This window comes from Rattus norvegicus, chromosome X, assembly GCF_036323735.1.
Source record: "Rattus norvegicus strain BN/NHsdMcwi chromosome X, GRCr8, whole genome shotgun sequence".
Lineage (NCBI taxonomy): Eukaryota > Metazoa > Chordata > Mammalia > Rodentia > Muridae > Rattus > Rattus norvegicus.
In genome coordinates, this window is record NC_086039.1 from 49,338,532 (window position 1) to 49,365,026 (window position 26,495).

The window sequence follows — 26,495 nt, forward strand, 5'->3', positions numbered from 1 at the left end:
TGAAGATTCTCTGTGCTTTTGCTGTCGCTGCAGCAGCGGACGACCTCCTTAGGGCTAGACGTCCCAGCTAGGCGAGTCCGTTGGGCGCTCGGTGTGCTAAACAGAGCCCCGAGGTAGGAGTTCTCGGTGCGTGTGCCGCCGCTTTTCTGTTCGGGAAGTCCGGTTCTGGGCTCTTCGGACCCTCCTGGCGTCCTCGCCTGAGTCGTGGAGGGCGGCAGCGGCGCCCGGGCATGGCTTCGGCTGGCAGCGGCATGGAAGAGGTGCGCGTGTCGGTGCTGACCCCGCTCAAGCTGGTCGGGCTGGTGTGCATCTTCTTGGCGCTGTGTCTGGATCTGGGAGCTGTTCTGAGCCCGGCCTGGGTCACCGCGGACCACCAGTACTACCTGTCCCTGTGGGAGTCCTGCAGGAAGCCCGCCAACCTGGATAGCTGGCATTGCGAGTCCACGCTCGGCAGCGGTGAGCCCCCACCCCCAACCCCGCGCCGCGCCCCTTGCTCCCGCGTGGCCATCCAGGGCTCCTCTGTTGCCACCGCCTCGCTGGGAGCCACCTCCCCCACTTTCCTCTCCTTCCCTCCCTTCCTCCTTGCCCTATCTTCTTGGCCCTTCTCTAACCCTTGGGCCCCCGGACCCTCTCGCATATGCCCCTCTCCAGAAGGGGTCCGGGTAGGCAAGACTCCAGAGACCTCCTAAGCCCTCTGCTCCTCCCTTGATGGTCTCTCCCGCTTTGGAGTAACACGTATGCTATTTTGGGCAATTGTTATCATTGAAGGCGAGAACCATGTGGCGTGTAAAAGACGCAGTGCCTTCCACACCCCTGTTAAAAAAGAAATGGGTAAAACGCTCCAAATCTGTATGGGTTCTCCGTTCCAATCTTCTAAGAGCAATTTGCCCAAGTTTTCCTCTAGGCCCACATTTCTCCCTGTTTTCACTTTACTTGGCTTTTCCCGAGTGAGTTTGTGTGTGTGTGTGTGTGTGTGTGTGTGTGTGTGTGTGTGTGTGTGTGTGTGTCCCCTTTAAATTTTGGGGAGGGATACGGAGAGTCAGGAGAGACTGATGAATTTCCTTTCCTTTTTTGGCTACACCGTTGTTGCTTCTGAGTTGCCTTTCTTTCACTCCCACAGTAAGAAACTCCTCTTTCTTCCAGTCCGTTTCTCCGAGAGCTTGTTACTCACAGTTGCCTGGAAAGTTGTGCTTTATTCAGCCAGCAATGAAAATTGTAGGTGGATGGGAAACAGGGGAGAGTAGGCGGTAGCCATTGTGGCTACTAGCTCAAAAGGGACTTTGTGACTTTATTCCCTTCCTGACCCTCCAGTGTTTTGTTTTGTTTTGTTTTGTACCCCCCGCCCCCATTCCCAGAGTCCCATTTATTTTTCGTAGGAATTTGCCAACTTCCAATTTCTTGCTGAAAACTATTCCCACTCGAATTCTGTTTCTTCCGCTGCTGGTGTACAGATTAAGGAATGTAAAAGGAAGGCTCGGCTGGTGCTTTTTTTATGCTGGAGCGTGCGCGCTAACACACACACACACACACACACACACACAAGCAAAGCTCACACTCACACACTAACCTGAGAAACTCATTAAATCCCTTCTTGACAGTTTCATGTCTTCTATGAGACATTTTTTAAGCTTTGCTGAAAACGTTTCAAGTTCTAATAAAGTTGAAATAGCACAAAGGCCATTAAAAAAATCCGACTTTTCTTTGTCTTACGTTTTTGTTATAGGAGAAATTAGTTCACTTGGTTAAATTCCTTCCAGAAATTTAATTTTGTGCTTACAAAGGCCTTTTCTTTGCTCTTACCTCAGAATACCTATTGAAGGCTTTCTTTGTTGATTGATTCATAGGGAAGGGGACTGGTTGGCAGCAGGAGGTCAACACTCCGGCCTTTTAATTCTTTCAGGATTAGTTGTTTACAACTAAAGATAAAATAAACCTACAAAATGCCTTTCTTCGGTAACCAGGGGATCCAAATAAACTTTGGAAAAAATATCTTTTCTTTTCCCTATCAATAGAAATGGAAATTTATGTAGTAATGCCAGCTTCAGCAGATCTCCTTAGCAACGTGAATCTTTTGCCCCCTTCACTCTGTCTCCTGAAATAATAGCCCACTGATTGCATAAAGACTTTTCAGATAGGTTGGAGAAACCAGCTTCAGCTCCCATTTGCTTTTTAGGCTATTATCCTTTTCTTTTGGCCTGGAATGTGGGGAATGGAGTGGAGGCAGCTCCAGTTTGTTTGCTAATTTTTCTTTAATTGCCTCCATACCCATTGATTTTAGCTACAAAGAAATTTGTAACTAGACCCCCCCCCCCAAAAAAAAAAAAAGAGTAAAAGAGTAAAAGAAAAAAAATGTCCAAAGATTACATCTGGACAAATAAGGACACATAAGCTTAATGCAAATATGGTGTCCCTAGGACTATGTAAAGGGAAAATCAAAGGCAGGCACACTTTCTGACTCCCTCCCCCCGCTCCAAGCCACCGCCCCTTATTCTGTCTCTGTGCACTTCAACCTGTGTTCCTTAAATCAGCTTTGGCTTCATTTGCTTGAAAAAAAAATAGTTTTCTGTGCTCCCAAAAGATAACAAGGTGGGTTACAAGTAGAGGTGGTTTTGTTACAAGTTATGTGGAAGTTCTTGACTTTCTGTTGTAGCAAAAAGTTGAGAAGGGAAGGGTCACAAATACAGAAAATTGCTGTTCACATTTAGAAAATGTGCTCCTAAAGACGTTATATGAACTTGAGCCTCCTATCACCCAGGGTTTTGAGACAAAGAGGGACACTAGGATCAGCCCAGGAATCCTGTCCTTGCCTGTTCCAGTGGTGGACTGCTTATTTAGTCCGTTCACTGTGCATAGTAGCAGAGGGATAGAACAAAATGTCTTTCTGAATATTTTTAAAGATTGACTTCATTCTCTCTGGAAAATCAATTACTTTGGGAAAACCCACCAAGGACAGTTTTACAGAATATCCTTCTCCAGGATCTTCAGGGCTTAATTAAAAGCCTTTGTCTTAATTAGAATTAAAACTGCCTTGAAGAGGCAAGGTTTTGTTTTAAGAAGAAAAATTTCTGGAATGCTTTTCTTCTGAGGACAGCACTCTGTACTTAGACCCAGTTTCTACTGAAACTTTCCCCTGAGCCATTATTTTAAACTTACATTTGAATTTTGGTACCAAATATGCCTTGCTTGCTATTGATAACTGTTTTTGTGGTTTTAAGCTAGAGCAGAGCCATGCCTCTTGTGTCCTGTTATATTGAAGGTTGCGTCAGCACTTCTAGTATGAAGCAGTAATCTGGTTGTCAGTCAGCCAGAATGCTTTTCATTAGAGTCTCAATTCTCAATGTGGAGAATAGCACTGGCATTTATCTTTGCTTGTGTGTTTTCTAGGAAGACAAATGAGAAAAGAGTGAATTGGTTGTCACTGGTAGTAGGGTGGGGAAATTTTGGAATATACAGTACTCACAAGGCTGCCTGCTATAGAATTCTTTTCTAATGATAATTTTCCCCAGTACATTTGTACAGCTTTTTAATGTCTTCAGTCCTTTTCAAAGTTTTTATAATGTTTTAACCACCGCTTTCTGTTTTGTTTGATAACATTTCCCTTAGAATATAATAGGGTTGCATAGTCATAGCAGTTGCAAGAACACAAAGAGTGAAGGTTCACTAAACTCCACATTAAGAAGTTGTATAATTCCTAGGATGATTTTATGTTTTTGTTCAAAACAATTAATATGCAGCTACTTCTTATGAAGCAGATGGCTTTTTACTGTCTGCTTTTTGATTCAGCAAAATAAAAAAAAAAACATATAGGTGGCCCAATAAACAGGTTTAACTGAGAGTGGTTTGGGATTAAAAGGGTGTGTTCAATCAACAAAACACTTGATCAAATAGTACCCTTTTCAAGGAATATTAATAACATCATTGGTGCACTGCCCTAAGAATAAGCTGCCTTTGTAGCCTGAGTCATTGGTAGTTTTGAAATGACAGGATATTCTATGCTAAAACGTGTGAATATTATTATTTTCAGTTGACAGAAAACTCTATCAAGAGTGCTTACATGTAGCTCATGATTTTAACTTTAGTATAAGAATGCCCTTTAAAAGGAATTTATGACTAAAGCTATCTGAAATGTGATTTAAGATAAATGGAACTGCCTGAACACCTGCAATTCTTAGAAAATCTTAGGTTCAGTGATTCTAAGTTCAGATTCTTGGCATCTTGGCAAATTTTGAGACTATACCTTAATTTGGAAATGGAATTTCATCAGAAAACCTCACAATGTGATTTGGTCCAGGAAAGTTTAGGTACTCCTAGGGATGAGGTGACACTGATGAGTACCTTTACAGATAGTAAGCTGTGTACTCACTACAAGTATACCCTCATCTAGCTTCTTCTAAAAGAACATCACCAGGACAGATGCACTAGTGGGTGTAAAAGTACCAGTACTAGCTGGCATCTTAACTAAATAACCAAAGAAAATCCAGGATGAATTAAATCAAGATGTTTATGATGAATTGTTTTCCTTTAAGGTCTTCTTCAATTTCAAATTCACTAAAAGATATTTTAATTTGTGGTGAAGTAGAATCCTTCTTTTGCTCAGATCCAAAGAAAGATTATAGTCTCCAGGGAGTCCTTTAGAGTCTATTGGCAACAAAAGTATTTTGAGAGGAGTGTGAAAACTGGCCTGTAGAGCTAATTCTGGCATTGCAAAACAATAAAAACAAACAAACAAACAAACAAAAAACCAACAAAACTTTCCTCAAGCAAAATAGCATTCCTGTTGAAAAGAAATGAACCTCAAGATTTTGTTCATTTTGTTTACTAATTATACCTTTTAGAGAGACCTAAGCTATAGACAGTATTTCTAGGTTCTATTAATGAAAATGCTTGTAGGTATTTCAAAATAAGTCTCCGCAATAAGCTTCTATATGAACTATGCTAAGTAATAGCATAATCTAATGGTAGAACAAAGTATTATTATGAAGAAAGACTACATGAGACCAGCTTCCTTCTAAGGCCAGAACTTGGCCACTCACCAGTCACGTCAGCATATAAAATGTACTTAACTTCTTCAGATGGTATGTCATGAAGTTTAGATACATGAAACACTGTTTTTTCTTTCATATTATATCTTTAGAAGAGCAAATTCAAAATGTTCTTTTTCAATGTAAGTAATTTTTCCTTTTCCATTGGATAATGAATTAATTGTTTTCATATCAGACTTAAATATTCATCTGAGTTACATAGCATTTAATAAAGCCTCTGGTAGATCATGGTCAGAGAACTTTTATTAAAGGCAGGATACGGCGCTTAATGACTGAAATGTTTCAGAGACTTTCATAAGTTAATCAGGCTCTCAGTTTGTGATAAAAACACTAACTCTACCAATGTTTAGTTGCATAAAATAGCCAGCCATACTATGGAACACTGAAGGTCAGGAATGAGCACATAGAGCATAATGAGTCTTAACTTGTCCCTGATCCTGATATCTGTGGTCACAGCTGAGCATGATTTTTGCAATCAGGGACTGGAATATTGATTCTGTAGGATCCTGTTCTATATCCTTTTGCTTAAGAATTTGGCACTTCGGTGGGAATGATTGAAAGGCTTGTCTTGCCTCCAGAGCACTTGCAGGCAGTCTTTTTAGCATGGGGATCTCTGGATAATTAGAGTGGTTACCTACTGAGTTTGAATTTTAATTGAGCAGTCCTCTCTGTGAACCAGCTGGGAAGTCTTCTAGCTCTCCCATTACATTCTATTGGTTACACCTAGCCATGTGGGTGGCTAGCTCAGATTTAAGTGGACAGTTGGACTCCACCTCTCACTGAAGCATACCATTTGATACAGTCTAGCTATACATCTCCAAAATCTGCATTGCCTCTGAAGAACAAAGCAAATTACTTTTGTAGCTTTTGGACTTGATTTTTCTAATCCATATGTAAATAATCCCTGGCCTGGATAAATACTACCCTTAGCCAATACATGGTTACAATGATTGGTCACTTATAAGAATTTAGAGTTTATTTTTGTAGGCTGAGATGAGCATAAGAACATAAATGCAAATATGGGTACACATAGGTACAACTGCCTTTGCTCTTTGAGTTCATAGAACCAAGGATCAGGCTCATTAGATATTGGTTTAAATATTTCATGTCAAGGGCACTGACAGATGAATCTGAAGTGTACTCTTCAGATTAATAGATCATCTCTCTTGAAAATTAGAGAAGGACACTTTTAATTCTTTTGCTGTCGGGTTGATATTGGATTGGAAGAAACTAGTGATTTTCTTTTCTCTTGGAATCTGTGCCACATAAACAACAAAGAACCCCACTTATAAAGTGCACACACACACACACACACACACACACACACACGCAAGAATGAAAGACATTTGTGGTCTCCCAAAGAAGCAGGAAAACATGTGGACTGTTTTAGTTTGTCAGCATGATTATTAACTATTGTGAAATTTAAACTGATAATTTAAGGAATCATTTCAGTATAGTGACACAAACTTTGCATCTATATAGTTTCTTTAAACCGTATGCTTATTAGAAAAAAAAGGATGTAGGAAAAATGGAAAATGAAATTTCGTCAATTCCATATTATTTATATAGAAATAGGCACCAAATCTAAAATTCAACTTTTTTTTTTTACAAAAGAACTTCTTGATGCCATGTCTAAGACTTCTAAAATCAATATCTACCAAAACATTGCCATAGTCTATTGGGAATGAAACTGGGAGATTATTCCTAGCAGCATCTCCATTTTCTTAGTGTCTCAGAAAGCACGGCCAAGTTAACCTCATTAATTCATTGAATAGGAAGGGGTAGATCCTGATCTGAACTTAGCCAGTATGTCTTCTGTGCTAGGTAGGGAGACCTAAGGGGATAATGAAACAAATGGTACAATTTAAGCTAATGAAATAAGTTTACAACTTGCTGAAAATGAAGCAATAGAAGTTCTTCCCTAGGGGAGTGAGAAAGAAAGAGCTGTCTGAGAATTTAGCTCACCTGTTTTATTTTGCAGTATTTACTACTGCATTATTTAGTGTGTGTGTGTGTGTGTGTGTGTGTGTGTGTGTGTGTTTGTGTGTGTGTGTGTGTGTGTGTGTGTGTGTGTGTGTGTGTATTTGAAGATCTTCCTTCTTTTTGAATGTTATTAGCTGTCTGTCTTAAAAGTATTTTTAAAGCTTATAGTGACTAGAAGGCTAACCATTCCTGTTTCCATCTGTGGGTTTTCAGCTTCCAGCTTTTCTCAAATAAACCCAGGTATTTAAGTTGCAATTTTGTCTTTAATTTTCTGTGCTTGTTTTTCAAGAACGGGATTCTTTTTGTTGCTATGGCTGTATTGTAACTTGCTCTGTAGCCTCTTCTGGCTTAGAACACAAAGATCTGCCTGCTTCCCCAAGTCCTGGAATTAAAGACTTGTCCCTCCATAAGAGTCTTCTTCTCTCTTCCCTCTCCCTTCTCCTCCCCTCCTCCTCCTCTTCCTTTCTTCCTTCCCCCTCTCTCCTTCTCTTTCCTTCCCTCCCTTAATTCCTTCCTTTCTCTTTTTCTTTTATTTAATTTTTAAGAATTAAAAGGAAACAGCCTTCGGTTTATCAGACCTAATAAATCTAGGAACAAGTACTCCTTAGTAGTTACTATGGAGAAGAAGCAGTGCTTGTTAGCTAATCGCATCGTGGAATGCCAATGAAAGTTTCCTCATATAGCACATGAAGATATAGCAGTCATTTGGCATGATGTTGTCTTTCTTTCTGTGTAAGTGCTAAACCATGATTTAATATCAAGGCTCTTTGCTAAGCACTGTATATAACAGTTTTATTTGAGAGGAAACACCATATGTTACAGTACTCAGATTTTAAATTATATTTCCACTGAGATTTCTAATATACAACTATGTGAACTAGTTAAGAGGTCCCTTTGTTAAAGAAAAGAGATTTTTTTTCTTTTAAAACTAGCAAATAACAGCTTCAAGGGTTTAAATAAAAATTTCGTAATTGAACCCAAGGAATTCACCTGTTACTGAGAACATGTTTTTCCTTAAATATATTACCTCCATGTTTTTAGTTCCTAATGGTAGAAAAGATTTTACAATAATGAGTTATCTTTCTAAGTTGTCCCCCACATAATTTTAATTGAAATGTTTTGTTATAAGTATATCCTACAATTAAATAAGATTGGTCAGAAATATTTGTTTGGTAAGAGTGGGTGAAAGTACTCAAATTCATTTTGGTAAATTATGGAGAATATGGGGAAAATTTATGAGGAATGAAGTAAAAATCACTTTTATTATCTGACCTACTGAGTGACGTTCACTGAAGTTATGGATTTCATTTTAAATAATATAATTTCCTCCTGGGGGAATTAATGATAAAAATCCAGGTGGGTGCTAGACAAATTTTAGTGTGATTTTTCAAGTTTGTAAAAGTCTATATTTTAATTTCTAATGAGAATTGTAGATAATGGTAAATAATTTATTATTACATCAACATATTAATTTAATCCACTAATTTAAAGCATATATTATATAGAGAAATACTGTTCACTCAAATAATAGAACTTGAATTTTAAAATAAAAGTGCACTTCTCTTTATTTTATCTAATTTTGTGACAAAGGAACAATTTTAGATTTGGAAATTTATATAAGATAGAACTTAGCAAACAAAACAAACATGGATCATCGTAAGATTTTCCTCTCCTGGAAATCATTAATGAATTTTAAGTATGAATTCTCCTGTGGGAAGACAGTTCTTCACCTGGACAGTTGTAACATTGGCTATAGAATTTTCATAAAGTAGTGACAACTTCTGACTAGTCTCACGTGTTATATTGCTGAAAATAAGTCAGTATAATTCTGTAGACTACTAATGTATTTATAGACAATGGAGAGTCTGATGTTAGTAAACATACCTTGAAAGAAGACTCAAGTTTATTTCCTGATCTACATGTTAATATTTAACTTGTTAATATTTAACTTAATAGTATAATACAAGGGACTTCCTGATTTTTATCCTGTTACTGTGGAAGGAAATACTTAGTGTGTATGCATTTTTGTTTGTTTACTTTTGCTTTTGTTTCTGTTAGGGCAAGTACACAGTTGTCTCAAGTTGTTGCTTCCCTTAGTTCAGTTTCAAAGTCTCCAGTGTATGTATTCTTTTGTCATTTTACCCATATACCCTTAAGGGAATGTGACATGTAATATGGCAACCTTATTTCACTTTGTATATTATCTGGTCATCTGAGGCCTCACCCGTTTTATACACTAAGAACATTAAGAATTGCTTCAAGATTGATTATTACCTGTTCTCTCAAGTCTTAGGAAAAGAAGTTCAGATTTGCAATCAGCTGCTGTAATGTTAGAGAGCACTACAATGTTTAAATCAGTGCCATAGACCACTGATATTCTATAGAACTGCTTTTTCTATTTACTGCTCCACTACAGTATCACAACATAATTCACAGAAATGTCTTAAATGAATATAGAACCATAGCTCTCAGTTTTTTTTTTAACTTGATCTTACTCAGTTCTATGGAAGAAAAACGAAGATCAATATAGAGATTAACTGATTATAAAAACTTAAAACACATGACTTTCTTTCTTGTAAGAAGTAGACCTGAAAATTACAAATGTTATATTTTTATTTGCCTTACAGACATTGACTGTAAGGTAGCAATTTTTCTTTTTGTGACATACAGACTTTAACTAAAATACCACGGAGGTAAAAATAAGTATTTTAGTATTTTGGTCATGTTTTAGTGTATTCCTCTAAAATTGCTCAGATTTTGCACGCATTTGTGCTAAATCCAATTTTTAGACATTGGTTGAAAAATAAATATTATAAACCCCAGACTGTACTTTAATGGCCTAAGTATACATAAATTCTTTTTACTATTGTTTTTAATAATCCATATCAGACTGTAGTTCAGAAAGAGCAAAGAGAAATGTTAACTATTTATCCATAACTTTAAGATCCCCTCTTGGCCTTGTCCTTTCGATTCGAGGCTTGTATTGGTACACAAAGCAGAAGCTCTGTTTTTAGCTCTAAAGGCCCAGACTCTTTAAAAGCATACTGGATCTTCTTGATTATAGTAGTCCTTCATAACCATTGTTTATACTGGTGAATTGAGTATTATCTGGCCAGGAATGTGAAGTTTAAGTCCTAGGCAACCAACCAGGCTGAATGAATGAATTCTTCCCAGTGGACATTCTGACAATACTTAAAAACTTGGCACTCTCCACCAGGAATATAGTCTTGGTATCCCAGTTCAAAGCCATGGCTTCAGGCCAGGACACTGACAGTCATGGTCCATTTCTACGCTCTCTTGGAAAATTAAACAGCTTTTCTGTTTGAGCTGTAACTCTGGTTGCAGACCAAAGGGAAGGGCAGCAATATCACAGCAATGATGGTATTGTCTTTCCTTGTTGACTTTAAGTCTAGAGAGGTGTTCTGCATTAGCCATAAAGCTAGCACTAAAAATTAATACAGGCGATCTAGTAGAAAACCCAGACTGCTTTTGTTCATTTGCTTTTAATATATTTCCTGGTCTCCAAGATGTTCCTTTCCTAGTTTCTACTTTCTGCTAGTCACATATTTTTCCTGTGTCTACTACTGCATTTTGGCATTTTTTCTATATGAAAGGAAATACCATTGCTTGAGAAAATTTAACCTTATGTGAAATTAGGAATTTTTATTCTGTTCTTTTTTCTTTTCTTTTCAGATTTGTATGAGTATCACTTGGTAATAACAATTTATTGTTATGTGACTTCACTTGTTTGATTATGCTTTGCATAGGAGAAAAATGAAATTGACCACAGTCATATAACAGTCTAGAAAACCAGCCAATCAGCCTACCCTTTTTTTCTTTTTGCTTTAATGTTTTTACATTTATTTGTTGTGTGTGTGTGTCTGTGTCTCCGTGTGCACATTTTTGTAGTCATTGTGCTTGTGGAGTAGCTGTATTTTTCAATCCGATGTGTTTCAGGGATTGAACTCAGGTCCTCAGGCCTGGCAGCACGTGCCTTTCCTTGCTGAGCCATCTAGTTGGCCCACCATTCATTTCTGTAATGTGTTTTTATTTGAATTTGTTAATTTTCTTGTTATGTGTGGCCCCTTTCGCACCATGTCATAGTTAAGCACGTACAATAGAGACCATCACCCACAAGGCTGAAAATATTCATTTGTTTTTTTTTCTTCAGAAAATTTGCTGAATGTTTTTCTCAGTCTGTCTTTACAAAATGCAAATAAATATGTGATTTGGGTCTTTGAAGCTATTAAAAAGCTAGATGATCCTGCTCGAGATTATTTGTTGTGTGATTTTGAGTTAAAGTTAAAAAACAATACAAACTGTGCCATTTAACACATGTTTTAGGTACATGGAAGATCTTAGCAGGAAAAGAAATCTATCGTAAGTTTGTATTGATACTTTTAAGGAGGTGGCTTTTTAGATTTATCTCTACTCAAAGAAAGCTAAGATTTCTCTTAAAGTGATAATCATTTGATAACAGTAGTAATCCAACGAAAATTATTCATGGTGTAGCTCCTTAAATGCCAGGGGTTTCATGATTTGTGAATCCATCCATGAATTTTACTCTTTTCTTTGTTTCCTATTTATTGCTTTGATGTAATTATACTGATTTTTTTTTAATTCAGAAGTTTCAATTTACAAGTTTCCATTATCTCAAATAATTTACAATGCCCAAACGTTTCCAAAGTAATTTAGAAGCTTCCAAGTACAAGGATTACTCTTTCAGCTTTTAAATTTAAAGCTACATGCTGTTAGGGAATAAAAATGCCATAATATAGCTATCCTTTTAACTTCTAGTTGAAAGCCAGATACACTTTTGTTTGAAGTTATGGCTTTGTTACAAATAGATGCATTAAAATAGTCTCTACTTTCCTGTGATTGATGCTTATATTTTGAGATCTGTGGATCTGTTTTATGTATTTCTTTTCTGATGGCTCTTCAGGTTCTAGTTGAAAGCCAGTGAAACATCTAGAGCTTTTTGGAGGCAAAGATGTGGAACAGGGTGTTCAAGAATAAATAGAAAAAGAATGACTTTAGTGTTTCTCTGCTAAACCTTTCTCATACTTCAGCACTTGAGACACTTTGTAGGATAATTTCAGGGGAAAGCATCAAAGTGTTATGGGTTATGGACTTTGAGTAGAACTGCATTTAAGTTTAACAGTTGATTAGAATCTATTTGCATTTCCTGTGCATACATTAAATTGAGAAGAGGCATCCTGGGATTTTCATTCAAATTACTATGCTGTAAAGTGTCAGTCCCTATAATATCCTTTATATTATGGTTCCTGATCTATATGTACTTTATAAATTCTTCTTTCGTTTCATTGACTGAAAAATGCATCATTTTTCTGTTATACCATGGCTACATTTTTATAAGAAACGATAAACTGTCATCAGTGAGTTTTTTTTTTTCATTCAATCAGACATGCTAAGTGGTCAGTATAGCTTTACCTGTTCTTGATTGAAAAAAGGAGCTAAGAAATCATTTACAGTTTGTGTGACTTTCTGAAATTCCCTACTTCAGAAACCATTTTGGTGATGGTGACTACAGACACGTGAAATGAAATAAACCAACAACAATCTTTCCTGATGGGAGTTGACTGAGAAATTGTTTTAGCAGTGAGGGAATGGAAATTAAACACTGGAGGTTTTATGAGGTGAAGAAAGGCTTTCCAAAAGGAATGAAATTTACAAAAAATACTGATTTGTTGAAGCATATAATAATAAGATGACTTTCAGAAACACAAAATAGTTCATATCACAAAAAAAGACACAAAATAGTTATATCATTTATGAACTGAATAAACTAAATTAGTCATGGCACTGGATCTTGTCACTAGCTTATGTAGTAAGAAAGTTATTGACTGAGACAAGGCAAAAGGGCAGTTTCATGGTGATGTAAATATCTAAAATCTATATATGAATGGTAGTTATATATACTTCATCCTTATCCTTATTTTCTATATTTAAAATTTGTTAATTCCATACTTAAATAAAATTTTTAATCTTAATATTGAAAAAAGTAGGTTATGGAGACGGACATTCAACATAACATTTGAAGATCCCATGTAAGAATTGTAGCAAAACTCTGCCCTACAGACTGTGCTGAGCTTAGCGAAGGAACCATTTCTTAACAAGGATATTAATATTAATTTTTGTCACAAAACATTTCAAACCCCAAGGGATGCTTAGCATGCAGACAAATCACATCCAGAGGTGCTTCAGGGTGAAAGGTGCTGGCAGAGTTGTGTTGATTCTTTGGATGCTTATTGCTTAAAAATCATGCTTTTCTTTTCTTCCTTTTAGATTGGCAGATCGCTACTCTGGCTTTACTCCTGGGCGGCGCTGCCATCATACTCATTGCATTCCTGGTGGGTTTGATTTCAATCTGTGTGGGATCTCGAAGGCGCTTCTACCGACCTGTTGCTGTCATGCTTTTTGCAGCAGGTAAATATATTCATTATGTTCAAACTAGCATTAAAGATTCATGAGCCATTCTACCATTCTCCTTCCTTATGCATCAGCATGTATTTGCTCCTAACATAAAAACTGAAAGGCATTTGTTATATTTTACGGTAATTTGGCTGAAGGTTTATCCGAGTTTTCATCATGTTAAGCGTTTCATAGAACAGTATCAATTTCTAAACTTTTAACAAATGCTTGAATAAATAAACTTCTTGGGCTGCAAATATAGCCCAGTGATAGAATGCTTACATAGCATGACTTGAGTCTCTAGGACAGGGCATGGAGTCTAGGTTCAATTCTAGGATTGCAAAAACAAAAACACCAAATCTCCCCCAAAAAATAAAATTAAAAAAAAAAAAAACTTCACATGGCTTCTGGGCTATTGTAGTATATGTATTTATCAAGTCTTTTATTTTTTTTAAGCATCATGTCTCCCGAATCTTAACCCCTTAACCTCCTTTGTGATCTTAGGGCAATAGCTAGCAGTATTTTTTTTCTTTCATTCCGTCATGAAACAAGAAAAGAATTTTTTTCCTAAATATATACTCTTAAAGGCATATGTGTTTTGGAAAATAAGCACTATTTTATGGGAAAAAATCATGACAGTTAATGTGAACCATCGAAGAAGTTAATTGTATGAGGGCAGCTGGATGTCTATTAATTTAACAGTCATTATTCTGTGAAGCATATTTTAAATAGAAATATCAAACAATGTAAACAAAAGACCAGCAGCTGTGTTTAAAAGGGGGAGGGCCTTGTGGACTGTTAAAAGCCCAGTTCATTATCTGATGTGAGTTGCAATTTTCATTTATAAGAATATCCTTGAATATATTATTCATTTTGACTCTTAACTAAAATATTCTTGTGGTATCTTCAATTTTCCCTGTCAGTCATATCTGATTTGAAGTCTGCAAAATAAGCCTCTGTGACTGTCAATAATGAAGACACTGACAGAACCATCTAGGCTGTTAGATGGAGTTTTAAAGACTGTTTAAAATTGGAATAGATCAAATTTCTCAGGATTTAAAGGATAGGATAAGCTAAAACTACACGACTCAAAGTGTTCTACTGCCCCCTGCGGCTTGTGTTCGTTTTATAACAAAGAAGACTGATCAAAATGCAGACATCAGGAAAAGGAAGATCCAAAGGGCTAAACAGCAATTTAGAAATATGTCTAATTTATTTACTTAAATAACGTGCTTAAAATCAAGTAGTGACTGGGAGACCTGGGACTAGAGGAAAGGACAGTGAATCTTAAACAAATGGTTCATTCATTACTGACTTCCTTTTGTATCCATTCAACTATTTCTGGGATGTATATTATGGACTAAATACTTCCTTAGGACAGCTCTAAAACTGGTGGAAGTATAACTGAAGAACTTCTCTTAACAGACTACAAAAGCATGACTACGTAGCATATTGTGAAATGTTTGTTTTACTACAGTATTTTCATTGCCACATGTAATGAGAGCCTCAATTGGGAATGATACAGTAACAAACAAAAAAAACGCCCTGGAGATATACCAGCTAGCTTATTTCTTGGTTCATTGATTTACCATTGGGTCTTTTCCTGTTTTAGAAGGAAACAATGTAGGTATTTTACTTAGGTGTAAGCTTGTCTTTGAGGACTTAAGAACAGAACAATGAGATAATAAGTTGAATTTTTTTTTTTTTTTGGTAAACTGTACCCCATAACATTATGTTATGTGGGTTTAAAAGTGAAATTGTTATCAGCCAGTTTTAGAATAGTAGACGTTAGTTTCATTTTATAGGAAGGGATACAGATACTCTAGTTCTTTTTTTAAATATTCAAAGTTACTGTGAAAACCGAATTACTAGTGAAAACTGTAAAGATGTCCATTGCTGGCACCATGTAGATATTTGTATAAAATTATCTAGGAGTTTGTTTCCCCTTTCATCCTTAAAATATACATTTTGCCAAGTATAGACACATTTGTGAAAACAAGTCTTGGTTTTAACAAAATATGATAGAATTTAACAACATAAAGTTAAAGGGTTTGGGAAGAATAAAGAGTTTGATTTAGCTTAAGCTATTACATATTAGTAAATGCTAAAGTAATGAGAGGAAACCCTATATGAAGATGCATATAGTGTCACTCTGTGCACCAAGGCTTAAAATGGACATTATATCGACTGCTACACTTTAAAAATGTACATATCCTCAGATTTAACTGTGTTCTCTTTCTTTTGCACTGATTATAGAAAACCTATTTTGAAATAACCATTAGTTTAATGTTAGCTTTTCATATAAGCAACATTAAACATTCTTGTTATTTGTAAATTGCACGAAAAGCCAATAAATCATTACATTTAATTGTTTTTCTTTTTGGAAAGCATGTTCATTGCACATAGTAATTATTAATCTGGATGTAAGATTGAAAAACTTGGAAAATCTTTATAATTGAAACTAAATGTACTGAAGTAATTGGCTTACCTCACTTGTAATTCATTTCAGTCATTTTTTAAGTGCATAACTGAGAGCATTTTGTTTTTATTTATATTGGCATTTGTGAATATTGTAATTACTTCTTTTAACAAAATGTTTTCTTCAAATATCAGCAAACACTGTACAACCATGCAGTATTTGTCACTATTCATGTAGAAAATGAGATCTATCAAAAGAAATGTTTCTTTTATTTCTGCTGAGATGAACAGTACCTGTTTTCAAAACAGGCATACCACTTCCACTTGGAAAACATTCCACCCAGACACAGCCTTCTGTGCTGGTTGGTACTCATGGATACTCAAGAAATAGTTTTGAATGACTAATAAAAGACAACTACGTTTAGTGTATAGTCTTGTGAGGGACAATCATGTGATATAAAGTCTTTTTTCTCATTGAGGCTCAGAAAGAAACACGTTTCACCTGACCTTAAAAGAGTTGGCTTTAGTTTGTTTGTTTTGAAATGTTTTAAAAATAGCTAAACAGATTTTGAAGATTTTTTATCATCTTTCTTCCCAGAAGTCTTATCTTAATGATGGGCTTGAAATTAACTTGAGCAGCTGCCAGCTCGTTTAAACCATTACTTCAGTTTCCAAAATTTTCTTATCCTTCATAGAAGTCTAGATTTATATCCAGGTATTATCTCTAATAATATTGTTGATAGTAATAATTAACTTAGCAACTGCCATGTGCCACACTTAAGCATATTCTATTTCCGATACAACAGCTTTTATTGTCAAAGAACTAGGTTTGTAAAGGTTAATTAAGCTTCTCCCATCCCCAGTTATCCAACTACTATGTTGGAAAGCCAGGGTTCTTTTTCTTTTTCCATTAATTTGTTTATTCTGTTTACATTCTTATTACAGCCCCCCTTTCTTCACACATCTCCTTATTCCCCTTCTTCCTCTGTGTATTACCCCCATCCTGTCACATCAAGTCTCTGCAGTGTTAGGCACAGTCTCTCCCACAGAGACCAGAAAAGGCAGCCCAATTGGGGAATAGATTTCACAGACAGGCAACAGCTTTTGGGATAGCTCACGCTCCAGTTGTTTAGGACTCACATGAAGGTCAACCTGTACATCTGCTATAAATATGTGGTGGGCCTGGGTCCAACCTGTATATGGAGAGCCAGGGTTTCTATTCAGGATATCTATGTTACACGAAAGACAAAGATTCCTGAATCATCTTATAGGGTACCTGTCACATCTAATAGAAAAGAAAAAAAAGTAGAGAAGAATCAGCATTGCATTTAGTTTTCATACCAAATTTTTCCTCTTCCAGCTGCCCTACTAACTCCTTTTTACTTTCTAAATTCTTAACTGTAGCCTTTCTTTTATTTTCCCCAATAGAGTGTATCCTGAAAATGCAGTTGTTCTATTTCACAGAAACAATGCTCCTTTAGGAAGTCAGAAGCTTGAAATGTCATAAAGACCGCAGACTGAAGTACTAAGTGACTGACCTGACTGAACTATAGCCTACAATAGAAGCTTCTCACTCTTTTTGGATAGCTGACAGTGATTGATGTGTTGACTCTGATACCCACCATTCAATTTCCCTCACTAATGACTTAGTGAAATCAAAAAGATTGTTTCCTTCTTGGTTCTTCATTGTCTGTTTTTCTTTACTCCACTGATAATTAGAATGAGTGTTTTCTTTTGTCCTTCATGGATTTTGAGTACAAATTATAGAAAATATTTAATGTTTTGTAATTTAGATTTTCGATTATTGCACTAATTCATTACATTACTAAAGATGCTCCCTTTTTGTCATATCTGGAAGAAGCCTCCTGTACGTGATTATATGGAGTGATGGTTCTTTCCTCCGTGATCTTGCAACTAATTTTTCATTTCTCAGTTTTCTCTGGTCCCTGATTAGAAGCTTGTGTTTTCTATTCCTTGTCATCATCTGAAAATAGGCAGTTATTTTTAATCTCTATTTGGCTGAAAATTCATCTACCTTAGACTGCAAACTAAAAGGATGTTCTACTCACAGGTGTTTCAGGTTATTTTCCACCTACCAATATCCTATTATACTTTCCTAATGTATTATACACTGATTAATTTCATACTGGTACTATTTTCCAAGTATTAAATTTAATTAACAAATAGCCTAACATTCCTTTTGTAGGAAAAATGTTTTTATTATCCAAATTACAATTTCCTTTATATTCTATATTTAGGAACTCAGCTGGAAGGCCTGCCCCATGTTTGTTTGCAACATGAGTATTGCCTTAGTTGAGGCTACAGTTGTTTCTCAAATGACACATTTCACTGCCTAAATGTGGTCTTCTGATTTATTTTTAATTAGTAATATCTAACTTAATTATTATTAATTTTTTCTTTTCCTAGAATTAAGATGACATTCTTTTCTTAGTTTCTTTACCATTCTAACCTTTATTTTCCACCTGTTTCTCTTCACCTTTACTCCCACTGTCCACAATGACACATGGACACATATTGACCAAGAGGCTATGTCCTTTGTTCCTTTTAGCTGTTCTTGTGTACAAGAATAAGGATTCCAATTCTGAAATAGGAATGCAATTTTTTTTCTCCTGCAGACTTGGTTCCTACAGAAGCAATCCCTAAGGCAATGGACTCAGGGGCAAGTAGTCCTATGGTAGATGTAAAAGAAGGACTGCAGTTAGAAACCTAGAAAGTAAAAACAGCTTCAAAGCACAGCCAGAAGAGAGAGGATTTTCAAACCAGAAGCAGCTAGATTTTATTCCTTATTAGAACAAGTTTAGAAACTGGTACAAAGCACACACTTCAAGAGTTCTCTTATTAGAAGGAATGGAATTCTAGGATATTTACACATCAGTTTTTATGAGGAACTGGTAGAGGATGTTTGTTGTGCTTAATGAACTTGAGCATTAACTTTACACATATCATTTCACAGGCGAGCAAAATAACTTGAGTGACTAGAGGCAAAGAAATGAAAGTGTTAGCAACTGGAAATCTATTTAATATATGATAGAGTGCTGAGGATAAAAGTTTCTGGATGGGGCATTAGCAGGATCTGTAACAGAAACAAATACCTCAACCAGACCACAGGAAGTACCCAAGAAATGTTTCTTAAAATGTTAAAAATGTTGAATGTTTGGAATGTTTTAATTGACAAACACCTGATTAAAACTAGAACCGAGATAATGGGTTTTGTGTCTGTAATTGCAGCACTTGGAAGGCAGAGGTATGAGAATCAGAAGTTCAAGATCATCCTCTGCTGAGGCCGGAGGATTGATATAACTTCAAGACCAATTTGGTGTACACATTCAGTTCACTTTATCTTAAATCCAAGAAAGCAGATAAAACAAAACTAAAATGCACACAGAGATTAGTTGCTTTAAGTTCCTCTCATATTTCTAGGCATGCAATTTCATAATCATAATTTTTATTGCATCTTCTAAAAGAAAGTAAATTTCAGCATTTAAAATTCAAAAATGCTCTGTAACTTTCCCAATGCTGTATCTAATGAAGGGCACAGAATACCAAAGACAATGTCCGTTGTTTTATATTATATTTCATTGATTGGTGGTAAGATACAAATACAGCATGATGTCATTGTTTTGTGCTGCAAACATTGGTCCCTCATCCCCCGTACAAATAATTCTGACAGCCAGGAGGCATTTTTCTTTTTCTGTATATTTTATAAAAATGGAGAAAAAATTGTTTGCTATTACAGGTTCATATTTTTCTTCAGCTTTTCTATTGCATGTGTTTTTCTCTGTGGGTCCAGAGAGAATATCACAATTCAGAAGGCTCATTCATTTCAGGGTAATCTTTCATCTTGTTACAACACAAGCAACCTGCTCTGCTGACTTTCCCATTGAGGCCTTAATGGGATTGTATTTCCACTTGCCTTCTACCAGGAAATTATGTCATTACATCTTACCATAGGGTCTCAGAGTTTGCTAAATGAAATACATTGAAATGAAGCTTTAATGCAGCTTAGGTGAGCCCTTACCTCAGGGACTGGCTGCTTGCTTTTTGAATCATTCAAATTGGTTATTACTTCTCTGCTCAAATTTCTCTAGCAGCTACCTGTAGCTTAGGCTGGAGTCCAAAACCATAACTCTGGTCTTCAGGTTAAAACCTAACCAGGAACTGCTGCCTGATGGGTGTGTTTTGTATTTTGTGTTTGGTTTGGTTTATTTGGTTCTTTTTTTTTTTTTTAACCTACCGTGTTATCTGAATTAAACCCACAGTATTGGCATTTTCTTTATTTGAGAGGCATACTTCTCCATCTGGAATTTAACTCTGCCTGTTCCCTGAACACCCTTCCTGCTATGTTAATCTGCATCGCCATTCAGAATTCATGTATATGCTCCTATCACCTCCCCAGAAAAAAAAAGAACATTTCCTTTATGAATCTAAAAAGCAGTTCTCAACTCTTTCTGGTTGTTTTTGGATTTTAGCTTAGTATTATGTGCTGTGCTGTTATACTCAGAGTAGACTGAGTGGTGGTTTGTTTGTTTGTTTGTTTGTTTGTTGATGCAGTATGGCCTCTAGTATTTTCCTGCCTCAGCCTCCTCAGTTTCTGGATGGGATCATATGCACAGTGGCCAACTTAGTTTATACTCATTTACTGTTGAACTGTCCATAAATGAGAATAGTAGCTTTGATTCCCTTGTTATCAATAAGGTCTTAAACTGTATAACTCAGAAAAAGGCAAGTATTCATTGAATGGATCAAATTATTAGATATATTAATATGTGTGTGTGTGTAACTCACATCCCTATTTTAATCATATCCTGGCTACTTTTGCTTTGATTCAGTAATAAGAATAATAAGACAAGCCCTTAAAATGGGGGAAAACATGCCCAGTATCTAATGTTTTGTTTGTTTTTGTCTTTTTGTAATTGATTCATTAGCTTTATGATGTTTAAAACATGAGCATTCCCTTTCCTTCACCAAAGCAAAGAGCCAACCATTGTTTTTTAATTAATGTATATTATATCACTTAATGGTTAGAAACAGAGGTTATATAATTGTGCTGTAGGCAGAAGCTTAACTGATCTAAAACTTTATACCTAAAAGAAGGTGTGGTTTCTATTTTTGGTGACAAGAGATTCTCCTTTTTCCTGTTTATCTACTCTCGGTAGTAACTCAGAAGAGTGGCAGGCACATGTAAGCCCAGTAGAATTGTGCTACCAGGCAACTTCATTTGGAATTCTATTAGGATCCAGACGGAGTCATTGCTCTCTCTTCATTCTTACAGAAAGTACTGATTGTGAGGAAGCATGCTCTTTATCATAACCATCAAACTCCATCAGTTTTATGCCAAAGGCAGGTGATTGCACTGTAGTCTTGCTAGGAGAATTAATCATATAGGTAATGTGATCCTTAACACATGCTGACAACAAGTAAGGGGAAAAAAATCTGAAATCCTTTCCTTTCTAAGTTTAAGAAACGTGTGTGTGTGTGTGTGTGTGTGTGTGTGTGTGTGTGTGTGTAATGTACATGCACACTGGACCAAAGTTTGTTGCATTTAATTGTTTATATTTTTGTCCTTGAACTCCTGGAATTTTATAATCTTTTAATAAGAACTAAGCAATAACCACTTTAAACAAAATTGTCTTTCTTATATCAGGGCTATCTTTAATTTTTTTCAAAATTAAAACAATTTAATTTTACAGAAAACAAATACTTTAGGCTTTAGAAATATTGGGTTTCTTTTGTAAATATAGTTTTGCCAATGTAATGTTGACAATGTATAACTGAATGAGCATGGCTAATTTTCAGCCCCTTTTATGTATATTTTTACCTATATTTTAAATAGAAAAAAGAATCACCTTTCTTGAGTGTTAAAACTAATATAGTAGGGGTTGGGGATTTAGCTCAGTGGTAGAGTGCTTGCCTAGCAAGCACAAGGCCCTGGGTTCGGTCCCCAGCTCTGGAAAAAAAAAAAGAAAAGAAAAAAAAACTAATATAGTAGGCAAATATGGAAAATTTAGCCTATACTTTCTAATTAAATCAATTTAAATGAAATAGAAATTATAAAACAGGTGATTCAATGGGAAGCTACAAATTTTAAATAGGTGATTTCATCTTCTGTGTAATACAGTATAGTAACTCCCATAGAAAATTACCCACAGGATGTATTAGAAGGTTAAAAAAAGCCTTCCCTTCTCGATTAATGGGTTTGTTTTATTTTATTAAATATGACTCATCATAGTTCCCCTTCATTCCTGAGTTAGAACTAAGAACTGAGAGCTAACTAGGAACTAAGATTTAAGTTTTGTTTCTGCTATAGTAGTCTTGACCTAGCCTTTTTGTTTTTTCCGATTCATAGTCCTCATTTCTTCACTAATTTTTTTGAGTGCCTGTGGGAAATATATATGCAAATATGTGTAAGGTCTAATAAAAGAATATAATTAGTTGTGACAAAGATGACTTTTGAGTCTCTTTTAAAGATGAATGGTGTGGACTCTTTAAGAGGGACAAAGTGAAAGTAGTTTCTAATTAGAGTAATAAAAAAAGATATCAAGATTAGTCTTTCTAGAATATTGGGCTGAATCAGCTGATTGTGAACATCTTACGTAAGATGTTGCCCATATTTATCACTAAAAATGTTGAATTCTTCAGTTCCTTAAATTTGAAAATATATAATGAGGGTTTAAGTCTACATTGAGGCCACTATTGTTAACTCTATATATTTTTTATGTAATAGTTTAATGTAAATAGTGCTGTCATTAGTGATAATTGTACAAGTGCTTGCAAAACAAGAATCATTTCTTTATTCATGAATTATTGTTTTTCTAATTTCATTAATTGCTAATAGCAACTTACCATTTATTAACAGGACAATGATTACAGTATTACGATAGTGCTTAAGTAAAAAAAAAACTGTTAGTATTTTAAAGGATAAAATTTAGAATTAGAAGTGCTTTAATTTTTTGACTTATATATATTTATTTTATTAAAAATTAGCTCACAGATTTATATTTGTATATGTATGCTGTTTTATTTGCTGTAAATAACATCATAATTTTGTTTGCTTTTTTTTTCCCAGTTGTTTTGCAGGTCTGCAGCCTGGTCCTTTATCCAATCAAGTTTATTGAAACTGTGAGCTTGAAAATTTACCACGAGTTCAATTGGGGTTATGGCCTGGCCTGGGGGGCAACTATATTTTCATTTGGGGGTGCCATTCTTTATTGCCTGAACCCTAAGAATTATGAAGACTACTACTGAAGTCTGAAAACACACACACACACACACACACACACACACACACACACACACGCACATGCACACATGTGCACGTGCACGCGCACACACACACACACAGCACACACACACACACACACACACAGCACACACACACACAGCACACACGCAGCACACAAAAAAGAGAAAACATCCATCCAACAAAAGATTTATGTTGACATCATTTCTAATTCTATTTTCTAAAACACTTGTGGAGCCTCAAGCAGTTTGCTCAGTTGATTTAATAGCCTTTGCCTTTTGTCTGCCAACATCATAACCAGCTTTTATATCCATTTTAGGGACCTGCACAAATTAAGAGCACTGATTAGATATAGGCATATGCTTCAAACTTCCAATATGCTCATGCTATTTTTCTTGACATGTGAAGGGTCTGTATGACAGCAACCATTGTTGGAATGAGAATTGCCAGTCTCTTATTGCCTTCAGGGGAACAGCTGGCCTAAGTGACATGTAAAATTCCTTTGCTCTTACAACATTTCTACTGGTGGAGCCCTTATCACCTGTTTATACCACACAGTGACTATCTTGGTTATTGGTGACTTGCTTCAGTGAGTTTTTGGAAAGCAAAACTGTCCTTTGGACATCTAATGAGAATCATAGATATAGCCATTTAATTCTACCTTAAGGTTATTCTTTTTAATAGCAAGTTATTGTTTGCCAATTGTCATCTCCTGGGAAGAAAATCAAGGTTTGGAGACATGTGTTTTTCATTATGCAGTTACAGGGTGTCTGCTTTCCCCTGGGGCAATCAGAAAGACATGCCCATGAGTTGCTTTTGTACCCTTTAAAGCCCTTTACACAGTTTTGCAGCAAACAATTGTCCATATGTAACAAGCTTTTTCTTCACACCATTGGCCATTCTATACTGGTAATAAGTTGTTCATTAATAGTCTACATACATGTATCTATCATTCATATAATCAATACTTGCTCTAGTGAAGCAATTTGAACACTAACCTTGTATGCATTAACAGACTTAGATTGGTATTCACAGTTATTTACCATACAAAAATTCATATACCTTAAAGCTTTTGCTCTGTGTTCTCTACTGATTCATTGGAAAGTGTTAATAGAATTGCCTAAGAAAAAAATTGAAATGCTGTTAATCTGAAATTAATGATTCTTTTATAAGCATTGTAGTTCAAAAGAGAGTAGAATTAGGATGATCATTTTGTGTAACATTCATTAAAATATAAGGCTGCTATTTTTGCAAGTATTTTAAATGTCTTCATTTTAAAATAAAGGAATAGTGATAGATTTATATTAATGTCTAAATGTCTCAGTAGACAAGTAGTGTTCCGCTTTCACCTGGTCCTCTGAATTGAAGTGATGGGCTAACTGATTCGTGCACACAAGTATGATGAATTTATGATAGGGAAATCATTCACTGACTGTTCCAAGGGAAGAAAGTATCAACAATAAGGTATAAGTTTGCAATGAATCTCTACTGCAAACTTGTGTTAATTCTCTTTATTATACAAATCTGGATAGTTTAACTATAAACCTATTTTTATATAAAATATACAATTCTGAAAGGAAACTTATAAATGATTATTTTTGTTAACTAAGACATTAAAGCAAGTTTACTCTTGTTTGACCCTCTTGAAGACAGAAACATTGGGGAAGAAATCTTTAAAATATATCTATTTACTAATATATTATACAATCCATTAAGAGAAGGACTGTGTCAATAGTATTTAATAATTTGCTTTACCTCCCACAGCAGACTTCTGCTTTCAGCTTATCTTAAGAATGGTTGCCAAAAACAACTGCCTTTCCCTGACCCTAAAATATTGTATTCAAATGTCAAAATCAATTGTGATTTTTTTATGGAATCGAAGTAAATATGAATACCTAATTCATTCTTATTTTAGTAGTGATAGACAAACATTATTAAATGCATATTAGAGATCAACCTTTATGAAAATGTGTGATTCTATCAAGAATCATAAGGAACTGAATAGAAAAATTACAGAAAGTTATTAATATTATATAATATTTTGAAGCAGCTTTCTTAAAATCATAAACACTGGGGCAGAATCTTATAAAGTTCATTGCATATTGTGAGAACAGAATGAGGAATGTGATATTTGGATAGGGATTTCAGCTGCAGACCACAGCCTCTTGTGAGATGATCTCTTTATTCTTGAATAATGGAAGATCAAAGTTTTTGTGCTGGCATCAGTGAGGTGTGTTGGAGGATACAGTGTGCAATTAGACCAAGATCTTATCAGGAGTATTATTGAGGTTTTATTTTCTGTCTGCCTGATAAGCCAAACAGTGATAGGCTCTGTTACAGGTTGAAGCAAATATATTTGTAATCTACTGAAAAGTAGATTACTTCTGTAATTTTCTCCCTTCCCAGTTAACAAGCCCTAATCTACATTTTTACCATCACTAATATTTGGAACTTTTTCATTTCTAAGAAAGCTTAGTACAGCGAGAAAATCACTGTTTCTCATCCAAAGTAGTATTGTGTCTATCCGAATGAATACAAGTGATAATTTCAGCTATAGTGGCGTCATGTCTTTGTAGCTTTAGGTTGGATTGGTGTTTTCTTAAGCAGAGTTGTTAGTCATGAACCCATCCATGATTTATCTTAAAGAGATAATATACACACAGAGAAACCATAACAGTACTCAGCAGGGCTAGCTATTAAGATTTCTTGCACAAGTATTTAGCTTTTTGTAAGGTCAACATGTAAATTTTAAAAACAAATATAGAGAGACTTATGTGTTTGAAATATAAATGATATATATGGATTCGCATGTACCTGTATATTATTAAACATGCAGTGAATTGACTGATAAGTGATTGTCTAATTGTATGGCTAGCAATGTAATTTATTCAGACTGTATTTTTGTACAGAGCAGCACACACTAACCTATGCCTCTGTGTCCTCCTTAATGCCTAAAACTGTGCCTAGAAATTTCATCTGTCTTAAAGAAAATAAAATATACTCCATGCTGTTTTATGATTTTAGTTTCTCTCCTGCTATTCTGTATTTATTATTTTAAAATATCTGACATGTTTACTACTTAAATATGAGTTTGTTGTATCCTGGTTCCTTTTTTCCCTCTTAGCAGTCATCTGGGGAAACCTGTGTGTCACTCCAGTGATGCTTGAGTGTGCAGTCCCATGATCTGTTCTTCATTTCATGATTTTTGTAGTTAACCTAAAGTTATCTATGTGGAAAAAAAATAAAAAAATAAAAGTGGTTTCACTGATAATGCTCTCATTTTGTGTCTTTTTTGTGTAAGCTGATTAGAGCAATTTTCTAAATTGCATAACATCAGTTCATTTTCTATTTTAAAATCT

General features: G+C 35.4%; 1 protein-coding gene across 1 annotated transcript; it reads left to right on the forward strand.

Annotated features, from left to right (window-relative positions):
- Tmem47 (transmembrane protein 47) lies at nt 1–26,495 on the forward strand. The gene is made up of 3 exons (NM_001109317.1): nt 1–456; nt 13,332–13,472; nt 22,963–26,495. Exons 1-3 carry the CDS (start codon nt 231–233, stop codon nt 23,139–23,141), a joined length of 546 nt encoding a protein of 181 aa, NP_001102787.1. The 5' UTR covers nt 1–230; the 3' UTR covers nt 23,142–26,495.

What these genes read in the sequence shown, in the direction of transcription:
- Tmem47 (NM_001109317.1), top strand. Translation starts at nt 231, where the DNA reads ATGGCTTCGGCTGGCAGCGGCATGGAAGAGGTGCGCGTGTCGGTGCTG. An exon ending in CGAGTCCACGCTCGGCAGCG is followed by an intron (nt 457 to 13,331) that starts GTGAGCCCCCAC and finishes TCTTCCTTTTAG; the next exon opens with ATTGGCAGATCGCTACTCTG. An exon ending in TGTCATGCTTTTTGCAGCAG is followed by an intron (nt 13,473 to 22,962) that starts GTAAATATATTC and finishes TTTTTTTCCCAG; the next exon opens with TTGTTTTGCAGGTCTGCAGC.